At 35.7% G+C, this 23,347-nt stretch overlaps 1 protein-coding gene across 13 annotated transcripts in view; it reads left to right on the top strand.

The window, feature by feature from the left end:
- MYCBP2 (MYC binding protein 2) overlaps positions 1-23,347 on the top strand; it is a 257,559-nt gene that overhangs the window by 153,092 nt on the left and 81,120 nt on the right. For all 13 annotated transcript variants that reach the window (XM_034665322.1, XM_034665323.1, XM_034665327.1 and 10 more), the window contains 10 exons: positions 411-529; positions 1,184-1,271; positions 3,512-3,561; positions 6,058-6,230; positions 7,484-7,628; positions 9,511-9,726; positions 13,822-13,877; positions 18,724-18,839; positions 21,799-21,896; positions 22,517-22,633. In XM_034665322.1, the coding sequence (XP_034521213.1) occupies positions 411-529; positions 1,184-1,271; positions 3,512-3,561; positions 6,058-6,230; positions 7,484-7,628; positions 9,511-9,726; positions 13,822-13,877; positions 18,724-18,839; positions 21,799-21,896; positions 22,517-22,633 (1,178 nt within the window). The remainder of the gene's footprint in view (positions 1-410; positions 530-1,183; positions 1,272-3,511; positions 3,562-6,057; positions 6,231-7,483; positions 7,629-9,510; positions 9,727-13,821; positions 13,878-18,723; positions 18,840-21,798; positions 21,897-22,516; positions 22,634-23,347) is intronic.

Genomic DNA, 23,347 nt, shown 5'->3' with positions numbered 1-23,347 from the left:
GCCTATTTGAATTCAGAAGCTTCTTTCTTCTAGTCTGACCTGTCTTGTTTGTTTGTGAGGGGCCAGGTTAGAGGAGTGCTCATTCTGAAACAGAAAAGGCTAACTAACCTAGGTCACCCTAGTAATTGACAGGTAATTGAAAAATGGTCATGTAATAGAAAGGGAGAACATTTGATATGGAGAGATTGGTCATAAAAATAAGAATTCACTTGGGATTGGTTCTGTTGTTGGCTAGCGTTGTTTTTAGCAGTCTTACTCAAGTAGATAGAGGAACACCCTCAACCTCCCAAAAAGACTGGCCTTTTTAGTATCTGCTTTGTATTGCTATCTATCTTGAGAGAGAGAAAAGATAGGGAAATTTTAATAAAGTTGTTTCAGATTTTGAACTCAACGTTAGCTTTTTTCCCTAGGAAATGAGGCCCTTTTTTCATTGGAAACTGCATCAGATTATGTGAAAGATGACAAAGCTTCTTTCTATGGTTTTAAATGTTTTGCAATTGGATACGAGTTTAGCCCTGGACCTGATGAGGTAAGCATGAATTATCTTCTCATTCTGTTAAGATTGTGTTTCTGAGGGCTGCTGTTAACTAAAGTTAAGTATTTGCTACCTATATTCAAGGAGTCTGAAATTTATTTTAAGTTAAGGTATATAATTTAGAATACCTTGTAGTTTGATTTTGTATAGTGGTTTTTGGTTTTGGGAGGTTTTTTTGCTACTTTTAATACATGAAGAGAATGGAGTCTATGCAACATGATGTAGCCTTTAAAGAAAGTGTAATTGTATAATTGTGCCTGCTTCAAATATCCTCAGGTGGCTATACCTTTCTGAATAAATAATAGAACCTGATTTCACAATGGGACTAACTTGTTGTCTCTTCTAAATGTTTCAAATCATAAAATAAAACAAAAGTTGAAAAAAATGATCATGTTACTTTAAAGTAATGAATGACAATTCTTTGGACAATGAGCCTGTAGGCCTGGACCTTGTAACATGCAGGAGACATATTATTGACTCTCTTCCACTCTTAATTTAACCACTAGCTGACGTGTTCTTCCTTCTAGTCTTGAAAGTTACGCTTGGATGCAAAATCACATTATGTTGATAATCCACCTTATCTTCCAAACACTTTATCCTCCAAACATTTTTTAAAGCAGCTAATTTTTTTTTTAAATAATTATTCAGGGAGTCATTCAGTTGGAAAAAGAATTAGCCAATCTTGGTGGAGTTTGTGCCGCAGCTTTGATGAAAAAGGATCTAGCACTTCCGATTGGTAAGTCTGGTCAAGTACTAGGTGCTTATGATTTTTTAAAAAAATTTCAGGAGTAGAATATGTTTATCTAGGACATTCTGAAATAAATTAGCAAAATGAATTCCATAGTCACATATATTCATGAGTAGTAACTGTTTAATTAACTGGTAATTTGGGTTTTCTTTACTGAAGTGTCCTCTGGTCTTTTTTATTCACACACAGATATGCACACAAACCCTCCTTAGGCACATACATGCTATGTGCCAGGCACTGGGTTAAGCACTGGATATATGATATTAAACCAGAAGTTTGAGATATTTCTTAAGTATCTTAGTGGACATATCAAGTAGACAGTTGAATATTCATTGTCTGGCACTCGGGATAAGTCAGTGGAAATGTCATTTGAACATAGTTGATATTTAAAGACATGGACCATATGAAAGATGAGCTAGGAAAAGAATGCAAATGAGAACAAGAAGATCACCCAGGATTAAAGGTGGGACTTGCCAGACTAAGTGTCAAAAATGGACAGACAGGACGAAGAGGGTGTAAAAAGCACTCTGGTACAGCAGCCGGGGAGGTAGGAGTAAAACCAGAAGAGGGCACATTCACTAGACTTTTGAATGCAATTGAGAAGTCAATTAAAATCTACCATCGGATGGAAAAACTGGTTGGTTACTTATATACTCAACAAGAAATATATCAGAGAGAAACAGAAGGCCCTTAGATTGGAGTGAGAGAGTGAGTAGTCAGGAAGCGGGGGGCAAGTTGGATAGATAGATAGCTCTTTAGAAGAGCTTTCATGTGAAGCACAGCAGAGAAGTGAGGCAGTGGCAGGAATGCTACCTCTTTATAGGATACAAATTTGTATGATATGTAAGTCTATTTATAATCAGGATGATAACAATGAAACTAAAGTTAAAAATCTTTACTGATTCTAGGATGCTTAGACATGGTTTAACATTTATTTTCACAGTATTTGGTAATAAAAGGCATTACTATTGATTTTCCCCAATTCTCACCCCCTACTAGTCCAACTATAGCCCCTCCCTCTGAGCTTACCCTTCCCACTTCATTCTCCTTCTTCCGTTCTGTCTTCTCTATTCCCTTCCCTTTTCCTGCTCCCTTCCATGCTTCTCAGTTCCTCTGCTCCTACTGAATGTTGTTACATGTATGAGCAAATGAGACATCTTATGTTCTATGTATATGAAGAAAATGGGTGCAACCTTTGGAGAAAATTTGTTAAATTTTTTATGCTGTCTACTTTTTGATATGGCAATTTTTGTACATACTTGCCCAAATGCTTAAAAAAATATGTGTTGTAAGGTAGATTAATATAGCAGTGCTTATGATTGTAAAACCTAGAAGCAACCAAATATCAGTTGAAAACTGGTTGAATAACTCAAGGTACGTCCATGCAGTGGGAGTGGGAATGTGTGGGGCTGTTAAAAAGCAACACCAAGAGGAGATCTCTATGTCCTGACCAAGAAAGATTCCAAACTGTATCAAATGAGAAAAACAAGTTGCAGAAGAGGGTCCCATTTTTGTGAACATTATGTTATATATATGTATGAATATAGGTGTATGTGTGCATGAGTATGGATGTTAACACACATACATACACTTATTTGCACACAAAGTTTCTTGAACAATACATAAACTGTTGACACTGTTTATCTTCAGAAGGGGAGTGATAGGAGAATTTTTCATTCTACACTTCTGTACAATTTGAATATTTCCTTTGGAAGATGTCTTACCTTAGTAATATAAATTAAACTATCAAAGAAAATTCAATAAATAAAATATGTTTTATATTAAGCAATAAAGGAGAAAAGGGATAGAGGATACAATCACTACCTTATTTTATCCTTTAAGTTACTCTTTATATTAAAGGTATAGCTCTTCTATAACATAATCAAGATAAAAAGGCTCAGATTCTGAATAATCAGTTCCCTCATTTGGGAGAGGAGGGGATTATAAATAGGCTAAATTCAAAAGTACACATTTATATGCCTAAATATAGTATATATCTTGTGCAGATCACTCAGTGGATACTTTTTGAGTATTGCCTTGAGAATTATAGTTTATATTCACACTGAAAATTACATTTTAAAATGTAAAGCACCGAGACTGATCCAGAATGATAATAGTTCTTTTCAATCTGTAATATCAATTGTGAAAAAGGTATAATAAATGCAAAGGACTAGAAAGTTAAACTAAATACTAATACATGTTGGTAAAACTTTTTGTTCACACAACAGGTAATGAGTTAGAGGAAGATCTTGAAATTCTTGAAGAGGCTGCATTGCAGGTACTGTCCCAAACATCATAAGGATAAACTTTGTATATTAATTTAAAAGCAGTATTTTCACTCAAATCTATCTTATTTTTCTTGAATATAGGACTTTTGTTAAGTACTTCATTCTGTTCATTGGCAGATAAAGATACGTAACTCATAATTTCTTGGTGGGAGAAACCAAGCGAGCTCTTGCTGTGCCGCATGGTGGTTGTTAAATCTGGACTGAGACATAAATCCTGAGGGAGAAAGAAGTGTTACCAAGTGCCGGGGGTTTTTGAGGGAAGGCAGGGCTTTGCAGAGCTGTTGACATTTAAATTGGATCTTGAAGGAAGTTTTATCTATCAGTTAGAAAAAGAGAAAAAAGAGTGTTAGTAGTAGTAATTTAAATAATATCTGTAGAGCACTTTATAGTTTATTGTATCTTTAATAGTATCTGTTTTAGCATTTACATTTTGAGGTCAGTATTACCTCTTTTACAGTTACAATAACTGCAGTTCAAAGAAATTCTGTGACTTGTCTTAAGTATCCAGGTCTAATACCTACAGCTAGTAAGGCTTAAATCTTATTTATTTCCTGAGATGAATTGATCACAGTAGTAATAATAAAAACAAACATTTATTTGATCTTGACCTTATCAAGTACTATTCCAAACACTTTGCCTATTTTTAACTCATTTAGTCCTAACAGCAGCCCCGTGAATTAAAGACTTATCTCCATTTATAAGTAAGGAAACTGAGGCATGGAGAACTTAAGTAACTTGCCCAGAATCACACAGCTAGTAAGCAGCCAGGCTAGAATTTGACCTCTGGCAATTGGGTTACAAAGTCCACGATCTTGATCACTATACTGTAATTAATTGTAGGGAGCCCTAGTATCCGCAATAATGTTAAGAAACTTCTGAGTTTTAAAGATCCACCAGCTTTTGTTTTTGTTTTTAAAAAAAGTTTAATTTTTTTGCTTTAAGGTACAAAAATAAAAATTCAACAAACATTTAATAAGTACAATATGTATCAGACAATATTTTAATTAAAGAGAACCATCAGGGAGCTCATATGTTATTCATTATTACAGGGATTATTGTGGTTTATAAAATGTCACTTAGGCCAGATAGAGATGTTTATTGTGCTTCTGTTAAAAAAACCCATTTGGCCCAGAGTGCCCACATTTTTGGCACATCAGGTAGTTGTCCTGGTGGTCTAACATATATTAAAGACCTGCTGCTTGGGGCGCCTGGGCAGCTCAGTCGGTTAAGCATCTGACTCTTGGTTTCAGCTCAGGTCCTGATCTTAGGGGTTGTGAGATTGAGCCTTGCATCGGGCTCCAAGCTCAGTGGGAATCTGCTTGAATATTCTTTCCCTCTGCCCCTTCCCCCCCACATGTGCGCTTGCTCTCTCTCTCTCTCTCTGTCCCAAATGAATAAATCTTAAAAAAAAAAAAAAAGACCTGCTACTTGTTAGGCAATGTAGTGTGTACTTTATATGTGTTATACAATTTAAATTGTATAATAACCACAGAAGAGAAAGATTTACTTGATCACCAGTTAATACATTTTGCAGATTCAGGAGTGGTGTGTAACTTGTTAGCGCATGCACACACAGCAATACTTGTCCAAAGTCAGGATTTGAACTCAAGTCTGTTTGATTTTATAGATCATGGTTAGCCACTGTACTGAACATAATAAAAAATTTTTAAAAAGAAATAAACAGGTATTAGAACTATGTGCTGAGTAAAAGTAAATCAGTTCTGAAAAATAAATCTCCTGTGTTGTAAAAAAAAAAAAAATAGATCATGGTTTTTGGAATTGCTTATCTTCTAAAATGCAGAAGGTACTGTTGTATAAATGTGATAGTACTGGAAGTATAATCCTTTTCTAGGAAAAGCATTTTGTTTTGAAATATATAATAGAGTCATTAAAAATTTCTAGAGTTTCAACATTTAAAGCAGGTCTTTCCAAAACATAAGGCTTGCTTGTCAGATCAATGAAAACTAAAATTTCAGTTTTATCTGCCTTTTTTTCTTAATTTTAATTAAAGCTTAGACAGGCTAATAGAGTTTATGTGCAGCCACAGTCAGGCTTCTGTCCACTTTTAGTCCAAGGCAGTACCTTAGTACTCACCCACCTAAGAGAACAGAGATAGTCCGCCCATGAAAGATACCAATAATGGGAACACAGAAAGTGGAAGACTTCCACAGCTGCCTGCAGAAGGGAGGCCCGGCCCAGACAGATGTGGATGCCGTACAGGGAGGGCTAGAGTGGGTGGAGACGCAGTCTCACCTAGCATGCAGATCTCTGATGTGTCACTTGTTTTTGTGGAAGGAAGAAGGCTGGAAGTATTCTCCCATCTTTTTCCCTCCTGGGGAGGTTTTCTACTTTGTAGGCTTGTGTAGGCATGGAGAGACAATAACTTTCTCCAAAAAGACCACCCTAAAATTGTGTGCAAGTTCAAGAAACTCATGTAATTGAAATTTTACGATTTAAATACATAACTGTTCTCTTTTACCCATCAGGTGTGCAAAACCCATTCTGGTATTCTTGGAAAGGGTTTAGCTCTTTCTCATTCACCAACTATATTAGAGGCACTTGAAGGAAACTTACCACTTCAAATCCAAAGCAATGAACAGTCCTTTCTGGATGATTTTATTGCTTGTGTTCCAGGATCAAGTGGTGGCAGGCTTGCAAGGTAATATGCTTTAAGTACCACAATTCCTGACTATCAGGACTTGTCTCCATCTTCATTTCTGAAGAGAAGCAAAAGGAAAGTCATTAGGATGTTAAAATGCAGCTTAAAATAATCTGGTTTATGTGTTTTGAACTTGCTAAAGTATCAAATAGTAAATATTTTAAAATATATTTAAAATATATGGTAGTCGTTAGTTGATTTTTTTAAAGATTCCTAGGTGAACTTTTATTTAAAAAATAGGTGGAGCACATGTATAATTGAGAAGTATATGTATTTGATAGTAACATTTAATATCTAGACTAAACTTATATTTATCACTGTATTTTCTTTTAATAAGATTTCTTTTGATATCTACCAATAATAGAAAGATAAATTAAGAATTTAAGTGAAATCATTTGAGGTTGTAGAGTTCTCATTTATTTTTTTTCTATTTGCTTTTCTCTTTTTAATGAAAAGAAAAAATATGCTAGCTTGTTTGATTTTACTAGTAAGTATAGAAGTCTAACTTCTTCCCAGTTTTAATTAAAAAAAATAGAGATTCCTCTGTAGTTTTTAAAAACCAAAATGGTGATTGGAGAATAGAAAATCTTTTAAGTCAGCCTCACTGCTAACTTTGTGGACGTTCTTTTTGTAACACATGACAGAGTTACTTATCACTCGTACCTGCCAGGACAACTTGAATGTAGATCATGCAGTGAAGTCAAGAATGGATATCCAGGGTATAGAAATTTGACAAAATTTTCATGGAAGGTAATGCGGGAAGATAGTTGAAAAATTGTGTAAAGAGAAGACGGACAGTGTATCTTTAACTTAGCTGTTCGTAAGCAAGCAGAATGCCTTTTCTGTCACTGCTTTTACAGAGGAGTTGTTCTTTCCCAGGTTTTCAGGCTGGCAAATTAAGGCAGACCTCCCTCAGTAAAATGAGTGTAATTAGGACTTCAAATATATATAACATAAATTCATTTTCTCGATTGTTTTATGTCAGCCACGTTAAAATGTCAAGTTTTCTGATTTTAAAATTATTTCTATTTTATTTATAAAAACAAATCTCCTGTACTTTGGCATATTTTTTAATGAATTTGTCATTAACAACTTGCAAGGGAGACACTTGTGATTGTCACTGAACTGGAAATGAAGATACTATTTTAGCATTTTGTTTGATACAGGTTTTATTCATTTGGCTTAATTTCACATTAATCATTAAAGATGCTGATGAATATTTAGTTTTTTGCTTGCTTTTTCATCACTGCCAGGTGGCTTCAGCCAGACTCCTATGCTGATCCTCAGAAAACATCTTTGATCCTCAACAAGGATGATATTCGTTGTGGTTGGCCTACCACCATAACTGTTCAAACAAAAGACCAATATGGAGATGTGGTACATGTTCCCAGTATGAAGGTAATTATTATCAGAATTAAATTAATAGTCATCAAAGCATGGACTATTTTAACTAATAAAATTTTAGAAAAGTGATTAGAATCCATTTGCAGTACTGTCTTCATATTTATAAATAGAGGAAGCCAAAAAATTGTTTGAATGATTTATTTATATTAATTAGCACACACTTTTCCAAGTTATATGTTTTATTGTTTGTTTCTTACATTTTGCTAGGCGCTATGGTGATTCAAAGGAAGGATAAGAAAGTGTCCATATATGCACATAGAGGGAAAGCCTTTAATATATAGTGGTTGAATAAATCAATGAAGTAACACCTTTTAAGATTTTGTATGTATTTTTTAAAAGACTCAAACATGCTGGATGATGGACATTAAAGAGGGCACGTATTGTAATGAGCACTGGGTATTATATAAGACTGATGAATCACTGAATTCTACCTCTGAAACTAATACACTATATGTTAATTGAATTTAAATTTTAAAAAAGACTCAAATACATTCTGCATTTGGTACTGTTGAAACAACATTTAAAATATAATATTGACATATATTAAATTAGAAATATGTTGTGGAGGCTCCTCAGAAAGTTAAAAATAGAACTACCCTGTGATCCAGTAACAACACTCTACTGGTTATTTACCCCAAAATACAAAAACACTAATTCAAAGGGATACATACACTTCTGTGTTTATTGCAGCATTATTTACAATAGCGTAATTATGGAAGCAGCACAAGTGTCCATCAGTAGATGATGGATAAAGAAAAGGTGGTGTACACACACACACACACACACACACACACACAGAGGAATATTATTCAGCCACGAAAAAGAATGAAGTCTTGCCATTTGCAACAATATGGATGGAGCTAGAGAGTATAATGCTAAGAGAAATAAGTCAGACAAAGACATACATTAAATGATTTCACTTATATGTGAAATGTAAAAAACAAAGTAAAGGGGAAAAAAGAGAGAAAAACCAAGAAATAGACTCTTAACTGTAGAGAACAAACTGATGGTTACCAGAGGGAAGGAGGGCTGGGGTTGATGGTTGAAATAGGTGCTGAGAGTACACCTTTGGTGTGATAAGTACTGAGTAAAGTATAGAATTGTTGAATCACTATATTATATGCTGGAACACTGTATATTAGCTATACAGGAATTAGAATAAAAAACTTAATAAAAAATTAGAAATACATGAATTTGGATGGTAGAAGAGTGAGAATCAAGTGTCTTTAAATTTGAAAGTATTTACTTTTTGTCTTTTCCCCTTTTTTCTTTTTATTACATTTAAAGTTGAAAGCTTCAGCATATAAGCTGAAGGAATTTAGTATATACCTTTAAACTTCTGTGTTTTAAATAGAAGATGGATTTGTAATATTCCCAGGGCATTATGTCAGTTCAAATTTCTTTTATTATGTGTTATTTTTTTATAAGTCTTATCAGTGGAGTACATTTTCTTCTGCAGAACAGTATAGCTAAAATAGAGCTTAGTGCTTTAAAATATGTGGAGATTGTGGGAAAGTATACTTGAATTACCTAATAAAGTAATTTAATGTTGTTCCCTGCAATAATTCAAGAATTCGGTGTACGTTTGTTCTACTATCCTGTACTTTATGAATAGTGGCATTTATTTTTATTTTATGTTTTGATATCTGTGATTATTTGTTCCAAAAATCAAGGCCTCGTTTACACGGTGTGTTCCAGATTCACATTGTGCAACTATCTTGCAGTCATTCTGGCACACCTTTGAAGGGAATGCCCAGGACAGACCAGTGGTCACATAAAATTTATGGAGTTGTGGGTCCATACTTGTTAATTGTTTCTTTGAATGTGTCATGGACAGTTATATACTAATAGTATTTGTTTTTTATAATATGGTTAGGTGGAAGTGAAGGCCGTTCCTGTTTCTCAGAAAAAAACATCTTTACAACAAGAGCAAGTGAAGAAACCTCAGAGGATCCCTGGCAGCCCTGCAGTAGCAGCTGCGCCTTCTAATACCGATATGACCTTTGGTGGGCTGGCATCGCCAAAGCTGGATGTTTCCTATGAACCGATGATAGTGAAGGAGGCTCGGTATATTGCCATAACAATGATGAAGGTAATTTGTTTCACTCATTGGAAAAATTTTATTTTCCACCATTTATTCATTAAACAGACATTTCAGTGATCCAAATGCAGACACAAAATCACAGGTCTAGAGAACTATTGATAGATGCAAACTTGGAATTATTTTTTTAGGATGATTTATTTTCCTCCAAAGAGGATTTTCATTTGTTTTTTGGCAGATGCCTAGGGGGATTCCAGTAATAGATCGAGTTAATCCAATCAGAGATTGAGATGGTTGAAAACTGAATTTCATTTGCTGCAAAACTATTTGTCTATTATCAATTTACATTTCTCCTACCTAGGACATAGCCCTTCAGGAATTCAGTTAACCTAGCCCCCTTCGATTTTGGGGTTCTCTCACATGCCGGCCTCATGTTTTTGGGTTTTCTACTTCTTTGGGGGTTTTTTTGCTCTCCAGTGCCTTTAGACAGATTTTTAAAAATGTTTTGTGCAACATTTTTAGTTCTCTTCAGACGCAACGCTGGACTAAATTAGCAAGTTGTGCATTATAAAGCAGGAGTTCGGAATTGTGCCAGTAACAGAGAGCAGTGGTGAGCCATTGAAGGCTTTCGGTTAGAGGAATGACCCAGTCAGATTTGTGTTTTATAAATATCATAGTGGAATATGGAGAATAAGTGGACAGATGATCAAGAGGCATGGTTAGGTTCAAGTCCCTTTAGGAGACTTCACTTAAGGTGGTGAGATGTGCTAATCCCTCGAACTAATGAGAATAGATTCAAAAGATATTTAGTATCAGTAGGACTTGGTGCCTGAAGGGGATAGAGTAAAGAGAAAGAGGTACGAATTAAAAGGTGAAATTCACAGTTTGACCGTAAGTAGTAAGATTGATAATATTGGAGGAGGAGCAGATTTTGGTTGAGGAAGATATTTTTGGGTGTGATGAGTTTTAGATATTTCTGAAATATCCATGCAAAGATTTATAAAAGGAAGTTGGTTGTACAAACCTGAAGTAATCTTACCTCAAGATCTTACCTCAAGAAAAGAATTTGAGAATAATTAGCGTTTGAATTACTCATGATATCATGGAAGCAGATGATGTCTATCTTCCATTTTGAGTGAAGGGAGAAGTTCCAAGGCAGGATCCTGAGAAACACCAATATCGTTGATTCTCAAACTTTTGTCTACATCAAAATCATCCAGATCACTTATTTTAAAAAGAGATTTTCCAATAATCTGAAGATTTAGATTCAGTAGGTCTAGAGAGAGGTTCAAGAATTTGCAAATACGTGGAGTGATTCAAATTCAAAGCCTACACTTTGAGAAACATAAATTTACAAAATAGGTAAGAGAAAAAAAAGAAAGGAAAGAGAAAAGAAACATTGATAAGAATATTTAGCCAAAGAGGTAAGACATTAAGCTAAGACCAACATTTACTTTTTTTTTTTTTTTTTTAAAGATTTTATTTATTTATTCGACAGAGACAGAGACAGCCAGCGAGAGAGGGAACACAAGCAGGGGGAGTGGGAGAGGAAGAAGCAGGCTCACAGCAGAGGAGCCCGATGTGGGGCTCAATCCCACAACGCCGGGATTACGCCCTGAGCCGAAGGCAGACGCTTAACCGCTGTGCCACCCAGGCGCCCCCCAACATTTACTTTTTGCTACTTTTCCCCCACTCAAAGTACTGTAAACCACGTAATCCTCACAACAGCCCTATAAATCACTATTTTTATTTCCATTTTACGTACGTGGAAACTAAAGTACAGAGAGAGGTTAAGTAACTTGTTCAAGGCCACACAGGTGGCAGGGAGTCTGACTCCGTATTTGATTTTCCTGAGGACTCTTCCCAACTGCCTTATGGCATGTCTTGAAAGTAAAGGAAAGAGCAGTTTAGGAGGGGTTAACAGTGTATGCTGCAGAGGTGAAGTTTTGAAAAAGATCTAGCAACAATGAGTTCATCAGTGATCGTGGCAGGAGCAGTTTTAAAGCCATTGTGGGTTGGAAGAATTACAGATGGAGTGGAAGTGAAAATAACTAAAGACAATATGAGTAGATTAAGTCTTTCAGGGTATTTGGTTATAAGAAGAAACAACGGAAATGGAATTGAGTGAAGGCTTTAAAGTTTGGGATGAATAGAGAAGGACTTAGATGTCTTAACACTGATGAGGAGACACTCCAGAGGAAGGAAACCAAGAAGATAGCCTGGGGGATGAAAATAGAGTCTAGAGCTCCAGACTCTTTACAAGGGAGGGGTGGGCCTTAAATAGGAGTATCACCTCTTTTACCCTACAGGAGAGGGAAAAGAAAGTAATTAATACAGATGCTTGTTAATTTGTAAATTGTGCAGCCAAAAGAATTATTTATTATGACAGTAATTATACGTTTTAAGTTGGATTAGGAGTGATGAATGTCAGGTTAGGAAAGGGGGAAAAATGAAATATTCATTATGGAGAATGAAAGAGAACTGATGAGAAAAGAGTTATCACCCATCCTTAAAGAATCAGATGAAATTGGAGATCCTGTATTAACAGTGCAGAGTGTGTCATATGAACATGGGTAAGGTAATCATTTGGATTGCTTCGGCATTGAAGTTTTGCTGGATAGCTCCACAAATGAATAGTGTGAAAACGGAGTTCAGCAGATGGTGCTTAAAGAAAGGACAGTGGAGCCTAATTGGTTTGGGCAGGGTGATAGATGAAGATCCAGAGAGGGGGAGTTTGGATGAAAAGGACCAGTAACCTAAGAATAGATACAGTAGGAGTCACTGAGGCAGAAAAACTGTGAGCAGGCCCTTTTGTTGGGATTCAGAGAAAGAACAATTCTGCAGAATGTCACAGGTCTATGAATTTGGTGTGAGTGGCTTAAGTAGAGTTGAAGTTAAGTTTGTTGAAGAATTGAGGGAACTAAAAAGCTGGAGTTTTGGATGACTTATCCACTGACTTAAAGAATTTGAAGATAAACATTCTTTTCCATTTTTATTTAAGGGATTTACTTTTTGGTCCCCTTACCTCCCTAATCATTCTTTTAGTTTCCTATGAACATGCTTCAATTTGTATAATTTCTTTTGAAAATCTGGTTACCAGAACTGGTTTTAAAAGACTATTCTGAGTAGCCTAGGGTTAGAGCATTTACAGTATACCATTCCCACACTGTCTCTGAGATACCAGTGCATGTTCCAGGAAAGGGATTTTCTTATATCCGCCATTCACACATACTGTGTGCTACTCAGCAGTCCGCCAAATATTGTGAAGGATGGTAAAATGAGATACGATCTCTTCTTTCATTAGTAAGTGTGATATGTATTTTGAGGGAAAATGGTGGAGTGGAAAACACATTGTGCTGGGAATCTGGAACCCTGGGTTTTCCTGCTAGACCTAACGTTAAGTGGCATATTTCTCATATGTGACTTTTTAGTAGGTGAAAGCAGCTAGATCTTTTCTAAATCACATTCATGAAAATAGAGACGTGGGAGAAAGGAAGGAGGCTTCTGAGTGGTGTGGGTGTGCCTCTCTTTACTATAAGTAGGGTAGAAGTTAGAAGTGAATCAGCAGTTGGAGAACTTTACCTGAACTTTGAAAGATAATGATCAATTTGGCAATGTTGCAGGAATACAAAAATATTGGGAATAATGTGACTAGTTTCAGGTACATACAGTCCATTTTTGTCTTTACATTTCACCATAATTTTTTCCAGACTTTTTGTTACTTTTATTAAGAAAGAGATTGTTCTCCAGGTCCAGTTGCAGCAATCTTTATATTATGGATGCGTGTCCTGTTTTGGTTATGTGAATTGCAAATCCGCTTCTCCCAGGTGAAGGCTTTAACCTTGCTCTTTATTTATACTGTCTTTGGGAGAAATTTCAAATTTTAATGTACTCAAAAGATATTTTTTTCTCTAAATTTGTTGATGGTTTGTTTGTTACATTTGGGTCTTTAACACACCTAGAATTTATTTTTGTAAAGGGTGTGATGCAGGTAATTGAGTTTTTCTTTTTCTCCTATGTGGAGAACCAGTTGTCTCAGCACCATTTATTGATGTTTTATTACTGCCTTAGGAATGTTTCTAATGAGTTACTGCTTTTGATGGAATTTCTTACTTTACTGGGTTCTTACCGGTCTCTTTCTTAAAGGTTTATGAAAATTACTCATTTGAAGAACTGCGTTTTGCATCACCAACTCCTAAAAGGTAAGGATCATTTTTGTAACACATAGCCAAGACATGTATTGTCAACTGCTTGCAACTAACATCATCCTGCATTCCAACTTTATTTTCTGTAAGTAGATATTATATAGCATTTTTTACATTCCACTAGAGATTTACCACAGATTTTATAATGTATAGATTTACAGATAGAAGATGTTTATATTCAGTTGTAATACTGCCAATATGTTACATAATACTAAGGTACTAGAGAAAGAATAATTCGTATCTAAAAAGATACATTGGCTTGTTTAGAGTTGTTTAGTTTGTTTTTCCAGTTTTTTTTTTCCTTCTCTTCTTTACCTAATGAGTTACAGAGCGATTTCAGTGTATGTTGTACTTGTATTGTTAGTTCTGAAGTCTTATTTTTTCAGCCTTTGAGTAGTTTTAACTCCAGATTTGAGCAGATTTTTTTTTACTTACTATTTTATTTGCTTGTTAGGGGAAGTGCTTGTGGAAGCCTTGAAAAAACCATTAGATGGATTGTACCTTGGAGAGACTCCATAAAATTTAGAAAAAGCTCCAAGTGGACCTGAAAGAAATTCTTAAACATTTCATTATATCACATATCACATGACTTACTAGAAATTAACAGGTTACTGTGACTTTATTCTAACATGTATTCAAAATAGAGTTTTAATGCACAATGTAGAAAGTTTTCTATAAAAATAGCCAAGTTTTGAGAATGTATCTTTGTGTAGAAATAGGGAATTAACATTCTGTCTCAGACTTAATTTTAGTTACAAAATGTCCATACAATGGAAGCATATGATTTTTTAAAATAAATATGAACTCTATAGATTTATACCATGTTAAATAAGAAAATAATTTGCAAGTAGTTTTTCATATACATTAGGCATTTTACACCTCAAGAGTCTCATCTAATTAAATGCATTATTTATTCAGCAATACTATTAAGCATCTGCTGGAGTGAAAGGCACTGATAACAGTCTCTGGGATACTTTTATGAATAAAATAGACAAGGTGTGAGTTCTTATGACATTTACATTTCTATAGAGAAAAAAACTATAAATAAGTAAAAAAAATAGGAATAATGAGGTTTTTTTGATAGAAAGTGATGGGGATAGGGGAGGCCACCATAGTATTGGGTGACAGGAGAGGCCTGTGTGAGGAGATGTTTTTTGATTGGAGAGCTAGGTGGTAGTTGGCCCTGTTAAGATTTGGAGGAAGTTCATTCTAGGCAGAGAAAATCTAGGTTGGATGGAGTTGATATCTTTGAAGAACCAAAAGAGAGTGGTGTAGGAGACTAGTAAGCAAGAAGGAAAATGGTTGAGGATGAGATCTGAGAGGTAGGTGATGACCTTGTTATATAGCCTACTATAGCTATAGCCTACCTACTGGTAGGCTGGGTTAAGGGTTTGGATTTTCTTCTGTGCAAATTAATTTTATGGGTTTTAAGTGGGGGAGTGATATAATCTGATTTATAGTTCTTAAAAGATCATTCTGGCTATTCTTTCAAGAATGAATTTGAGGGGAGCAGGAGTGGGAACAGAGAGATGAGTTAGAGACCATCAGGTGGCTTGGACTAGGGGTGGGAGGGAGTTAGAAATGGCACTGAAGAGAGTGGATGGATTTGGGATAGACTCAGAAGGTGAAGCCAATAGCCTTGCTGCCAGAATGGAAATAGGAAGTGAAAGAAAGGGAAGATCAAAAATGATTGTAGATCTTTTCAGCTTCAGCAGTGGTACAGGGTATATAGCAGTATAGTAGTATGGGGGTTGGCCAGCTTTGGCCTGCAGACCATATCAGGCCTATGTTTGTGAAGAAAATTATGTTAGAACGTAGCCTTACTCATTAGCTGTGTACTGTCTGTGGCTGCTTTTCACCCCACAGTGGTAGAGTTTAGTGTGGCAAAGACTGTTTCATACAGTAGACTAAAATATCATTACTGAAAATGTTACTGACCTCTGATATAGAGTATCATGATTTCTGTGAGGGTCAAAAAGTCTGAGAAATGAGCGGGCATTTTTTTGTTCTCTTTTGTTTTGTTGGGTGCTGGGGTGAGTGAGAAATAAGAGTTCTTCTTTGGATAAGTTAAAGTTGAGATGCCAAGATGTCTCCTGGCCATCTAAGTGGGGATATTTCAGTTTGATATTCAGGGGAGAAATAAAATGTGGACTCATCTACATAGAGATGGTATTTAAAACTGAGGAATTGATGAATGATCAACTAGAGAGATGCTATTGAAAGAGAAAAGAACTAAAACAACCTGGAAGAAATGGATGCCTTCCTGGAAACCTATAAACTACCAAGACTGAAACAGGAAGAAATTGATTATTTAAACAGACCAATTAATTATGAGGAGATCGAAGCAGTGATCAAAAACCTTCTCAAAAACAAGAGTCCAGGGCCTGACGGATTCCCCAGGGAATTCTACCAAACATTCAAAGAACTAATCTTTGACAAAGCAGGAAAAAACATCCAGTGGAAAAAACAGTCTCTTCAATAAATGGTGCTGGGAAAATTGGACAGCTTTATGCAAAGAATGAAACTTGACCACTCTCTCACACCATACATAAAGATAAACTCCAAGTGGATGAAAGACCTCGATGTGAGACAGGAATCCATCAAAATCCTAGAGGAGAACATAGGCTGCAACCTCTTTGACATCAGCCACATTAACTTTTTTCATGACACATCTCCAAAGGCAAAAGAAACAAAAGAAAAAATGAAGTTGTGGGACTTCATCAAGATAAAAAGCACAGCCAAGGAAACAGTCAAAAAACTAAGAGGCAGCCCATGGAATGGGAGAAGATATTTGCAAATGACGCTACAGATAAAAGACTGGTATCCAAGATCGACAAAGAACTTCTCAAACTCAATACACGAGAAACAAATAATCAAATCAAAAAATGGGCAGAAGATATGAACAGACACTTTTCCAATGATGACATACAAATGGCTAACAGACACATGAAAAAATGTTCAAAATCATTAGCCATCAGGGAAATTCAAATCAAAACCACATTGAGATACCACCTTAACGCCAGTTAGAATGGCAAAAATTGACAAGGCAGGAAACAACAAATGTTGGCGAGGATGTGGAGAAAGGGGATCCCTCTTAAACTGTTGGTGGGAATGCAAGTTGGTACAACCACTTTGGAAAACAGTGTGGAGGTCCCTTAAAAAGTTAAAAATTGAGCTACCCTATGATCCAGCAATTGCACTACTGGGTATTTACCCCAAAGATACAGACATAGTAAAGAGAAGGGCATATGCACCCCAATGTTCATAGCAGCATTGTCCACAATAGCTAAATCGTGGAAGGAGCCAAGATGCCCTTCAACAGATGACTGGATTAAGAAGACGTGATCCATATATACAATGGAATATTACTCAGCCATCAGAAGGAACAATTACAAAACATTTGCAGCAACATGGATGGGACTGGAGGAGATTATGCTAAGGAAAATAAGTCAAGCAGAGAAAGACAATTATAGTATGGTTTCACTCATTTATGGAACATAAGAAATAGGAAGATTGGTAGGAGAAAGAAGGGAAGAATGAAGGGGGGGTAAACAGAAGGGGGAATGAACCATGAGAGACTGTGGACTCTGGGAAACAAACTGAGGGCTTCAGAGGGGAGAGGAGTGGGGGATTGGGATAGGCCAGTGATGGGTATTAAGGAGGGCACATATTGCATGGTGCACTGGGTGGTATGCGCAAATAATGAATCATGGAACACTACATCAAAAACTAAGGATAATACTGTATGGTGACTAACATATCATCATAAAAAATTATTATAAAAAATAATAAAAAAAAGAAACAATCTTTGAATCTTAGGTGCTTAAACAGTAAAGAGGGCCAAATTAAAAAAAAAAAAAAAAAAGAACTAGACCCAAACCCNGGGCCAAAATAAAAAAAAAAAAAAAAAGTACTAGACCCAAACCCTAGGACATTTCATAAGTTAAAGGGTGGTCAGAAGAAGGAGACCCAACAAAATACTAAGAAACAGTGGCCAGTGAGGTAAGAGAAAAATTAGGAGAACGTTGCAGAAGCAAAAAGAAGATATTTCAAGAAAGTAGAAGTTCTCAACTATCAAATGCTACTGAGAGACTGCTGAAGATGAAGAAATGACCATTGAATTTGTGGTCATTGGTGGCCGACAGAAGCAATTGCAATGAAGTGCTGGGAACAAAGGCCTAACTAGGATAAGTTGTGGAATAGAACTGGGAATGAAGAAATGGAGAGGGTGATTGTAGACAATTCTTTAGATGAGTTTTGATATAAATGGGAAAAGGGACATGAGACTTTATTAGGGATGGTCGTAATATCAAGGAGTGTTTAAGATGGAAGATTTTGGATTTTTTTTGTATAGAAATGAGATGGAAATAGAAATGATTCAGTGAAGTGGGAGAAATCGATGATGAGTGAGAGCGAGCAAGGTAATTACAGCATGGAAGTGTTGAGGGAATGAGATTCACTGCACAAACGGGGGGAGGGGGGCTGACTTTAAATAAGCCCCTGGGCACTTCTTGCATTATGACAGGACAGATGGTAGAGAAATGGAAAGTAGGTTTATTAATTTCATGGCAACTTTGGGGTTGTATTTAATTGCTTCTTTTTCTCACTGAAAAAAAAAGTGGTGAGGTCATGATCCTCTGAGAGTTGAGGAAGAAGGGTGATGGAGGTTTGAGGAGAGGAAGAAAAAATGAAATTCAGTCATTTTGGAGGATAGGAACACACACTATGGCAGGACAATAGGATTGCCATCTATCATAATAATACAGTCAGAAATTATCTTAATGATGTTGTCAGCTATTTAACCAAAAGTAAATTTTCCAATATCCATCTTATTTCTTTTCAGACCCAGTGAGAATATGCTGATCCGTGTCAATAACGATGGCACTTACTGTGCAAATTGGACTCCAGGAGCTATTGGACTCTACACTATTCATGTAACCATTGATGGCATTGAAATAGGTATTCTTTTTTTAAGTTGTGAGTTACTTAGTGCAAACAACCAGAATCAAAATTGTCTTTCTGTTCTAAATTTCTCCTTAAGTTATATCATAGACACATGGACAGGTCTCATTACTTACTTGGGTCTTCGTTTCCTCCTTTACAATGGCTCCTTAATTAGTGCGTTCAAAACCTCTCAAAATTTTGTAATAATTTATGGTATCATTATAGCACTCATGACTCCTTCCCTCCATTTTCTAATGTGACTGGTCAGGTATGGTCTCCTCTCTGTTGCTAAATTTATAACCATGTGCATACCTCATCTCCCCCTCATGGTCTGTCTTCCTTTTGTGGCATAGAACAGAGACCATCTCTTTCATCCTTGTATTTCCCAGTCTAGCTCAGTGCCTGGCACATATGGCTGCCCAGTAAATAGTTATTGAATGAATGAATTTTCTTTATCCACCACTAACTTTGAAAAGTATATTGCTTTTCCTTTGGGCATTCATCTTTTCCTTTACAATTCATATAATAGGACAACAGAACAAGAAAGCTCTAATAAGTGTTTATCAATATGAATACCTTGTTACACTAATTCCTGATGCTTTTCAAGAGAAAGGGTCTGTGATGAGGTAGATTTGGAAAACCTAAAACTCTCATTTTAGACATTCATACAATTCACATTAACATGAAGGGATTCTAAATGCCCTAAAATTAAGAATCTTGTCTAACTTTGTTTCACCTTTATCCTGAGACCCTTTGCCTGTAGGTCAGAGGGAGTCAAGGTGGAGATAAAAGCAATACTGATTCACATTCCACCAAAATACCCTTTGAAGTATTCTGGTTTAAGTAGTTTGTTTTTACAGTGAAGGTCAAGAGGCACTTTATGTTGATGTAACTGTATAGAATGTGCATTAAGGTAACTGTATAGATTCAGATATATCAGATTCCCCTATACTGTTCCAGAGACCTTTATCCTCAGTCTCTGCTGCACTCCGTTATTTCAACATATCCACAAAGCCTTTAGTTCAGCAAACTTTAATTTGTTCTGAGCAAAACGTTGTTCTAGGTAAGACAGCTCCTGTCAAGTGTTACCAATTACTGATGATTGCTCACATGAAGTAGAACGTAAGTAGTGACACATGAGAAGTACAAATTATAAGAATTCAAAAGCGGAGGTAGTCAGGAATGGCTTAATCTTCGCTCATAGTGGGCTGAAGAAAACTGATAACAAGGTAGATAAGAAAAATCCACTTGTATTTGTTTTTTGAAATGAAACTGAAGAAAATGATTCATATTTACTCAGCATCATTTTCTTTCCTACCTTTTAAATTCAGCTTTTTCACAAGGCGACCAAACTATCTATAGGTTAGGACAGATAATGATTCGTTAGAATAACAATGCTATTAATAGCTAATATTTATTGAGCATTTAATATATGTCTGTATTGTTTTATGCACATCTTATATTTTAAATCGCCTCATTCTCACAGTAGCTCAGCCAGGTAGGTGCTATTCTCATTCTCATTTTATAGATGAAAACACTGAGGTACAGAAAGACAATTATGTGGCATGTGGGAACAACCACGACAATCTAACATGAGACCCCCAGCTTTTAACCACCATGCTGAACTGCGTGCTAGTCAGAACGGTAATTGGTGTAGCTGATGTTATAATCTGATACGGTGATCTGGCACAGCGATCTGATGTTATGAGCCAACATTTAACCTCACAAGGGTTTCTTGTTTTCTTTTCTTTTTTTTTTTTTTTAGAATCATTTCATATGTTCCAGATAGAAAATAGGAACCCCTTTCTTTTCCTTAAACCTCCGAGACACTCATTTGGAATCCTAAGACCATTTTTCAAATATTTCTTTTTTTTTTTAAGTTTTTATTTAAATTCCAGTTAGTTAACACAGTGTAGTATTAGTTTTAGATGTACAATATAGTGATACAGCACTTCCATACAACACCCAGTGCTCATCAGGACAACTGCACTCCTTAATCCCCATCACCTATTTCACCCATCCCCCACCCCCGTCCCCTCTGGTAACCATCCGTGTGTTCTCTAGTTAAGAGTCCGTTTCTTGGTTTGCCTCTCTCTCTCTCTCTCTCTCTTTTTTTTTTTTTAGCTTTTGTTCATTTGTTTCTTAAAGTCCACATATAAGTGAAATCATATGGTATTTTTCTTTCTCTGACTTATTTTGCTTAGCATAATACACTCTAGCTCTGTCCATGTCATTGCAAATGGCAGGATTTCATTCTTTTTATGGCTGAGTAATATTCCATTGTACATATACACCACCTCTTGGTGGTGTCCTTCATGGACACTTGTGCTGTTTCCATAATTTGGCTATTGTAGATAATGCTGCCATAAACATTGGGGTGTATCCCTTTGAATTAGTATTTTTGTATTCTTTGGGTAAATACCTAGTAGTGCAATTGCTAGATCATAGGGTAGTTTTATTTTTAACTCTCTGAGGAACCTTCATACTGTTTTCCACAGTGGCTGCACCAGTTTGCATTCCCACCAACAGTGCAAGAGGGTTCCCCTTTCTCTACATCCTCTCCCAACACCTGTTGTTTCTTGTGTTGTTAATTTTAGCCATTCTAACAGACATAGGTCTTATTGTAGTTCTTCTTTTTGTTCTTAAGTTTTAATTTAAATTCCAGTTAGTTAACATATGGTGTAATATTAGTTTCAGGTGTACGATATGGTGATTCAGCACTTCCATAATCACCCAGTGCTCATCACAAATGTTTAACCCATCCCCACACCCACCTCCCCTGTAGTAACCATCAGTGTGTTCTCTGTAGTTAAGAGTCTGTTTTTTAGCTTTTAAATATCAGTCACCTTTTTTAAAAAGACAGAATTTAGATACTTATTTTATTTGTTTAAAATAGTCTGTGAATGTACATAAGGTTAGGTTTGAGGAACCTTTCTCCCTAGTATTCTCAAATGTTCCTTTCCTTTCCTTACAGATGCTGGCCTAGAAGTTAAAGTAAAAGACCCACCGAAAGGGATGATACCACCAGGAACTCAGTTGGTCAAACCAAAGACTGAACCTCAACCAAATAAGGTTGGGATAGAATGAAATAAGAATCTGAATTGGTCAGAGATTTATTAATTTTACTCATTGATGCTCAAGGTGGTCCTCAGACATCTAATATTTTAGTTGATTTCAGTATTTGAATTCTAAATATCCCAAAATAAATTTGAAGAGTATTTTGTGGTAATTCTAATCATTTCTAAATTGTAGAACCTGTACTTTCAGGCTTCTTTGTATAATGCTAAATTAACAAAAATTTTACTGAAATTAAGTGCATAAAGTTTGCAAGGAAAGTATCTTATACTGTTAAAAAATAAGTAAGCATAGTGATTTTGATAAACTACTTATTAAAAAGGAAATATTGGTAATAGAATTTGTACCTTTCTAAAAAGAAAAAAAGTGGGCCTTTTTTTTCTTTTTATCATGTCTTCAAAGTTTAGAAAGGAAATTATAAATATGTACATTTAATACTTGTAAAATTCTGTTGTTGTAAATAAATCACTGTTACTTGCACAGGGAAGCCAGTTGCAAACGATTTTGGAAACTTTCTCAGAATTGTAATACTTTCAAATCTGTTTAATTTTCTTGCTGTTTATACGATCTCTATTCTATGCTTTTCCATCTCAACCATCTGTCTTTGCCTTTCCCAGGTTCGAAAATTTGTGGCCAAGGACAGTGCAGGACTCCGTATCCGTAGCCACCCTTCCCTTCAGAGTGAGCAGATAGGCATAGTAAAAGTCAATGGAACTATCACTTTCATCGATGAGGTAATTTGTAAAGAAACACTTGGTAATAAATTTTGGACAGAAAGTTTTTGCATTGTTTACATGATAATAAGGTTACTAAATTTTCTGCTAGTGTGTTATAATTGGTTTGGATAGTGTTTGGAAAATTGTTTTGTGGGATGTGTTCATTGAGTTTCAAACATTTTATTTTTCTTTATCAACAGAAAAGTAACTAAAATTGTATTTAAAAACAAATAGATAAAATTGCATTTTTAACCTGAAAGAAACTTAATTAACAAGTAGAACCTGGGGGCACCTGGATGGCTCAGTCCATTGAACATCTGCCTTTGGCTCAGGTCATGACCTCGGGGTCCTGGGATCGAGTTCTGCGTCAGGCTCCCTGCTCAGCGAGGAGTCTGCTTGTCCCTCTCCCTCTGCCACTCCCCACGGTTCATGCTCTCTCTCTCAAACCAATGAATAAAATCTTTAAAAAAAAAAAAGGGGGGGGAACCTATACAAGTATTCACTGAAAATGGGTACAATTTTTCGTAAATATTTAAAGTATTATTTGTTTTTAAATTTATTTAAAACACACATATTGCTTTAACTTCAGACAACATATTTTTCCAGTAATACAACCAAGTAACTTCTGATTATTAAAATCTAAATTGAGGGGAGGGAAGAACTTATGTTCTTTTGAAAAACATTTTATGTTTAACTTCTCCTAATGTATGATTTCTTTGTGCTTTCACTCCT

The sequence above is a fragment of the Ailuropoda melanoleuca genome, chromosome 7 (genome assembly GCF_002007445.2).
Source record: "Ailuropoda melanoleuca isolate Jingjing chromosome 7, ASM200744v2, whole genome shotgun sequence".
Taxonomy (NCBI): domain Eukaryota; kingdom Metazoa; phylum Chordata; class Mammalia; order Carnivora; family Ursidae; genus Ailuropoda; species Ailuropoda melanoleuca.
The sequence above is the reverse complement of the archived record's forward strand: the minus strand, read 5'-3'. Positions and strand labels throughout refer to the sequence as shown.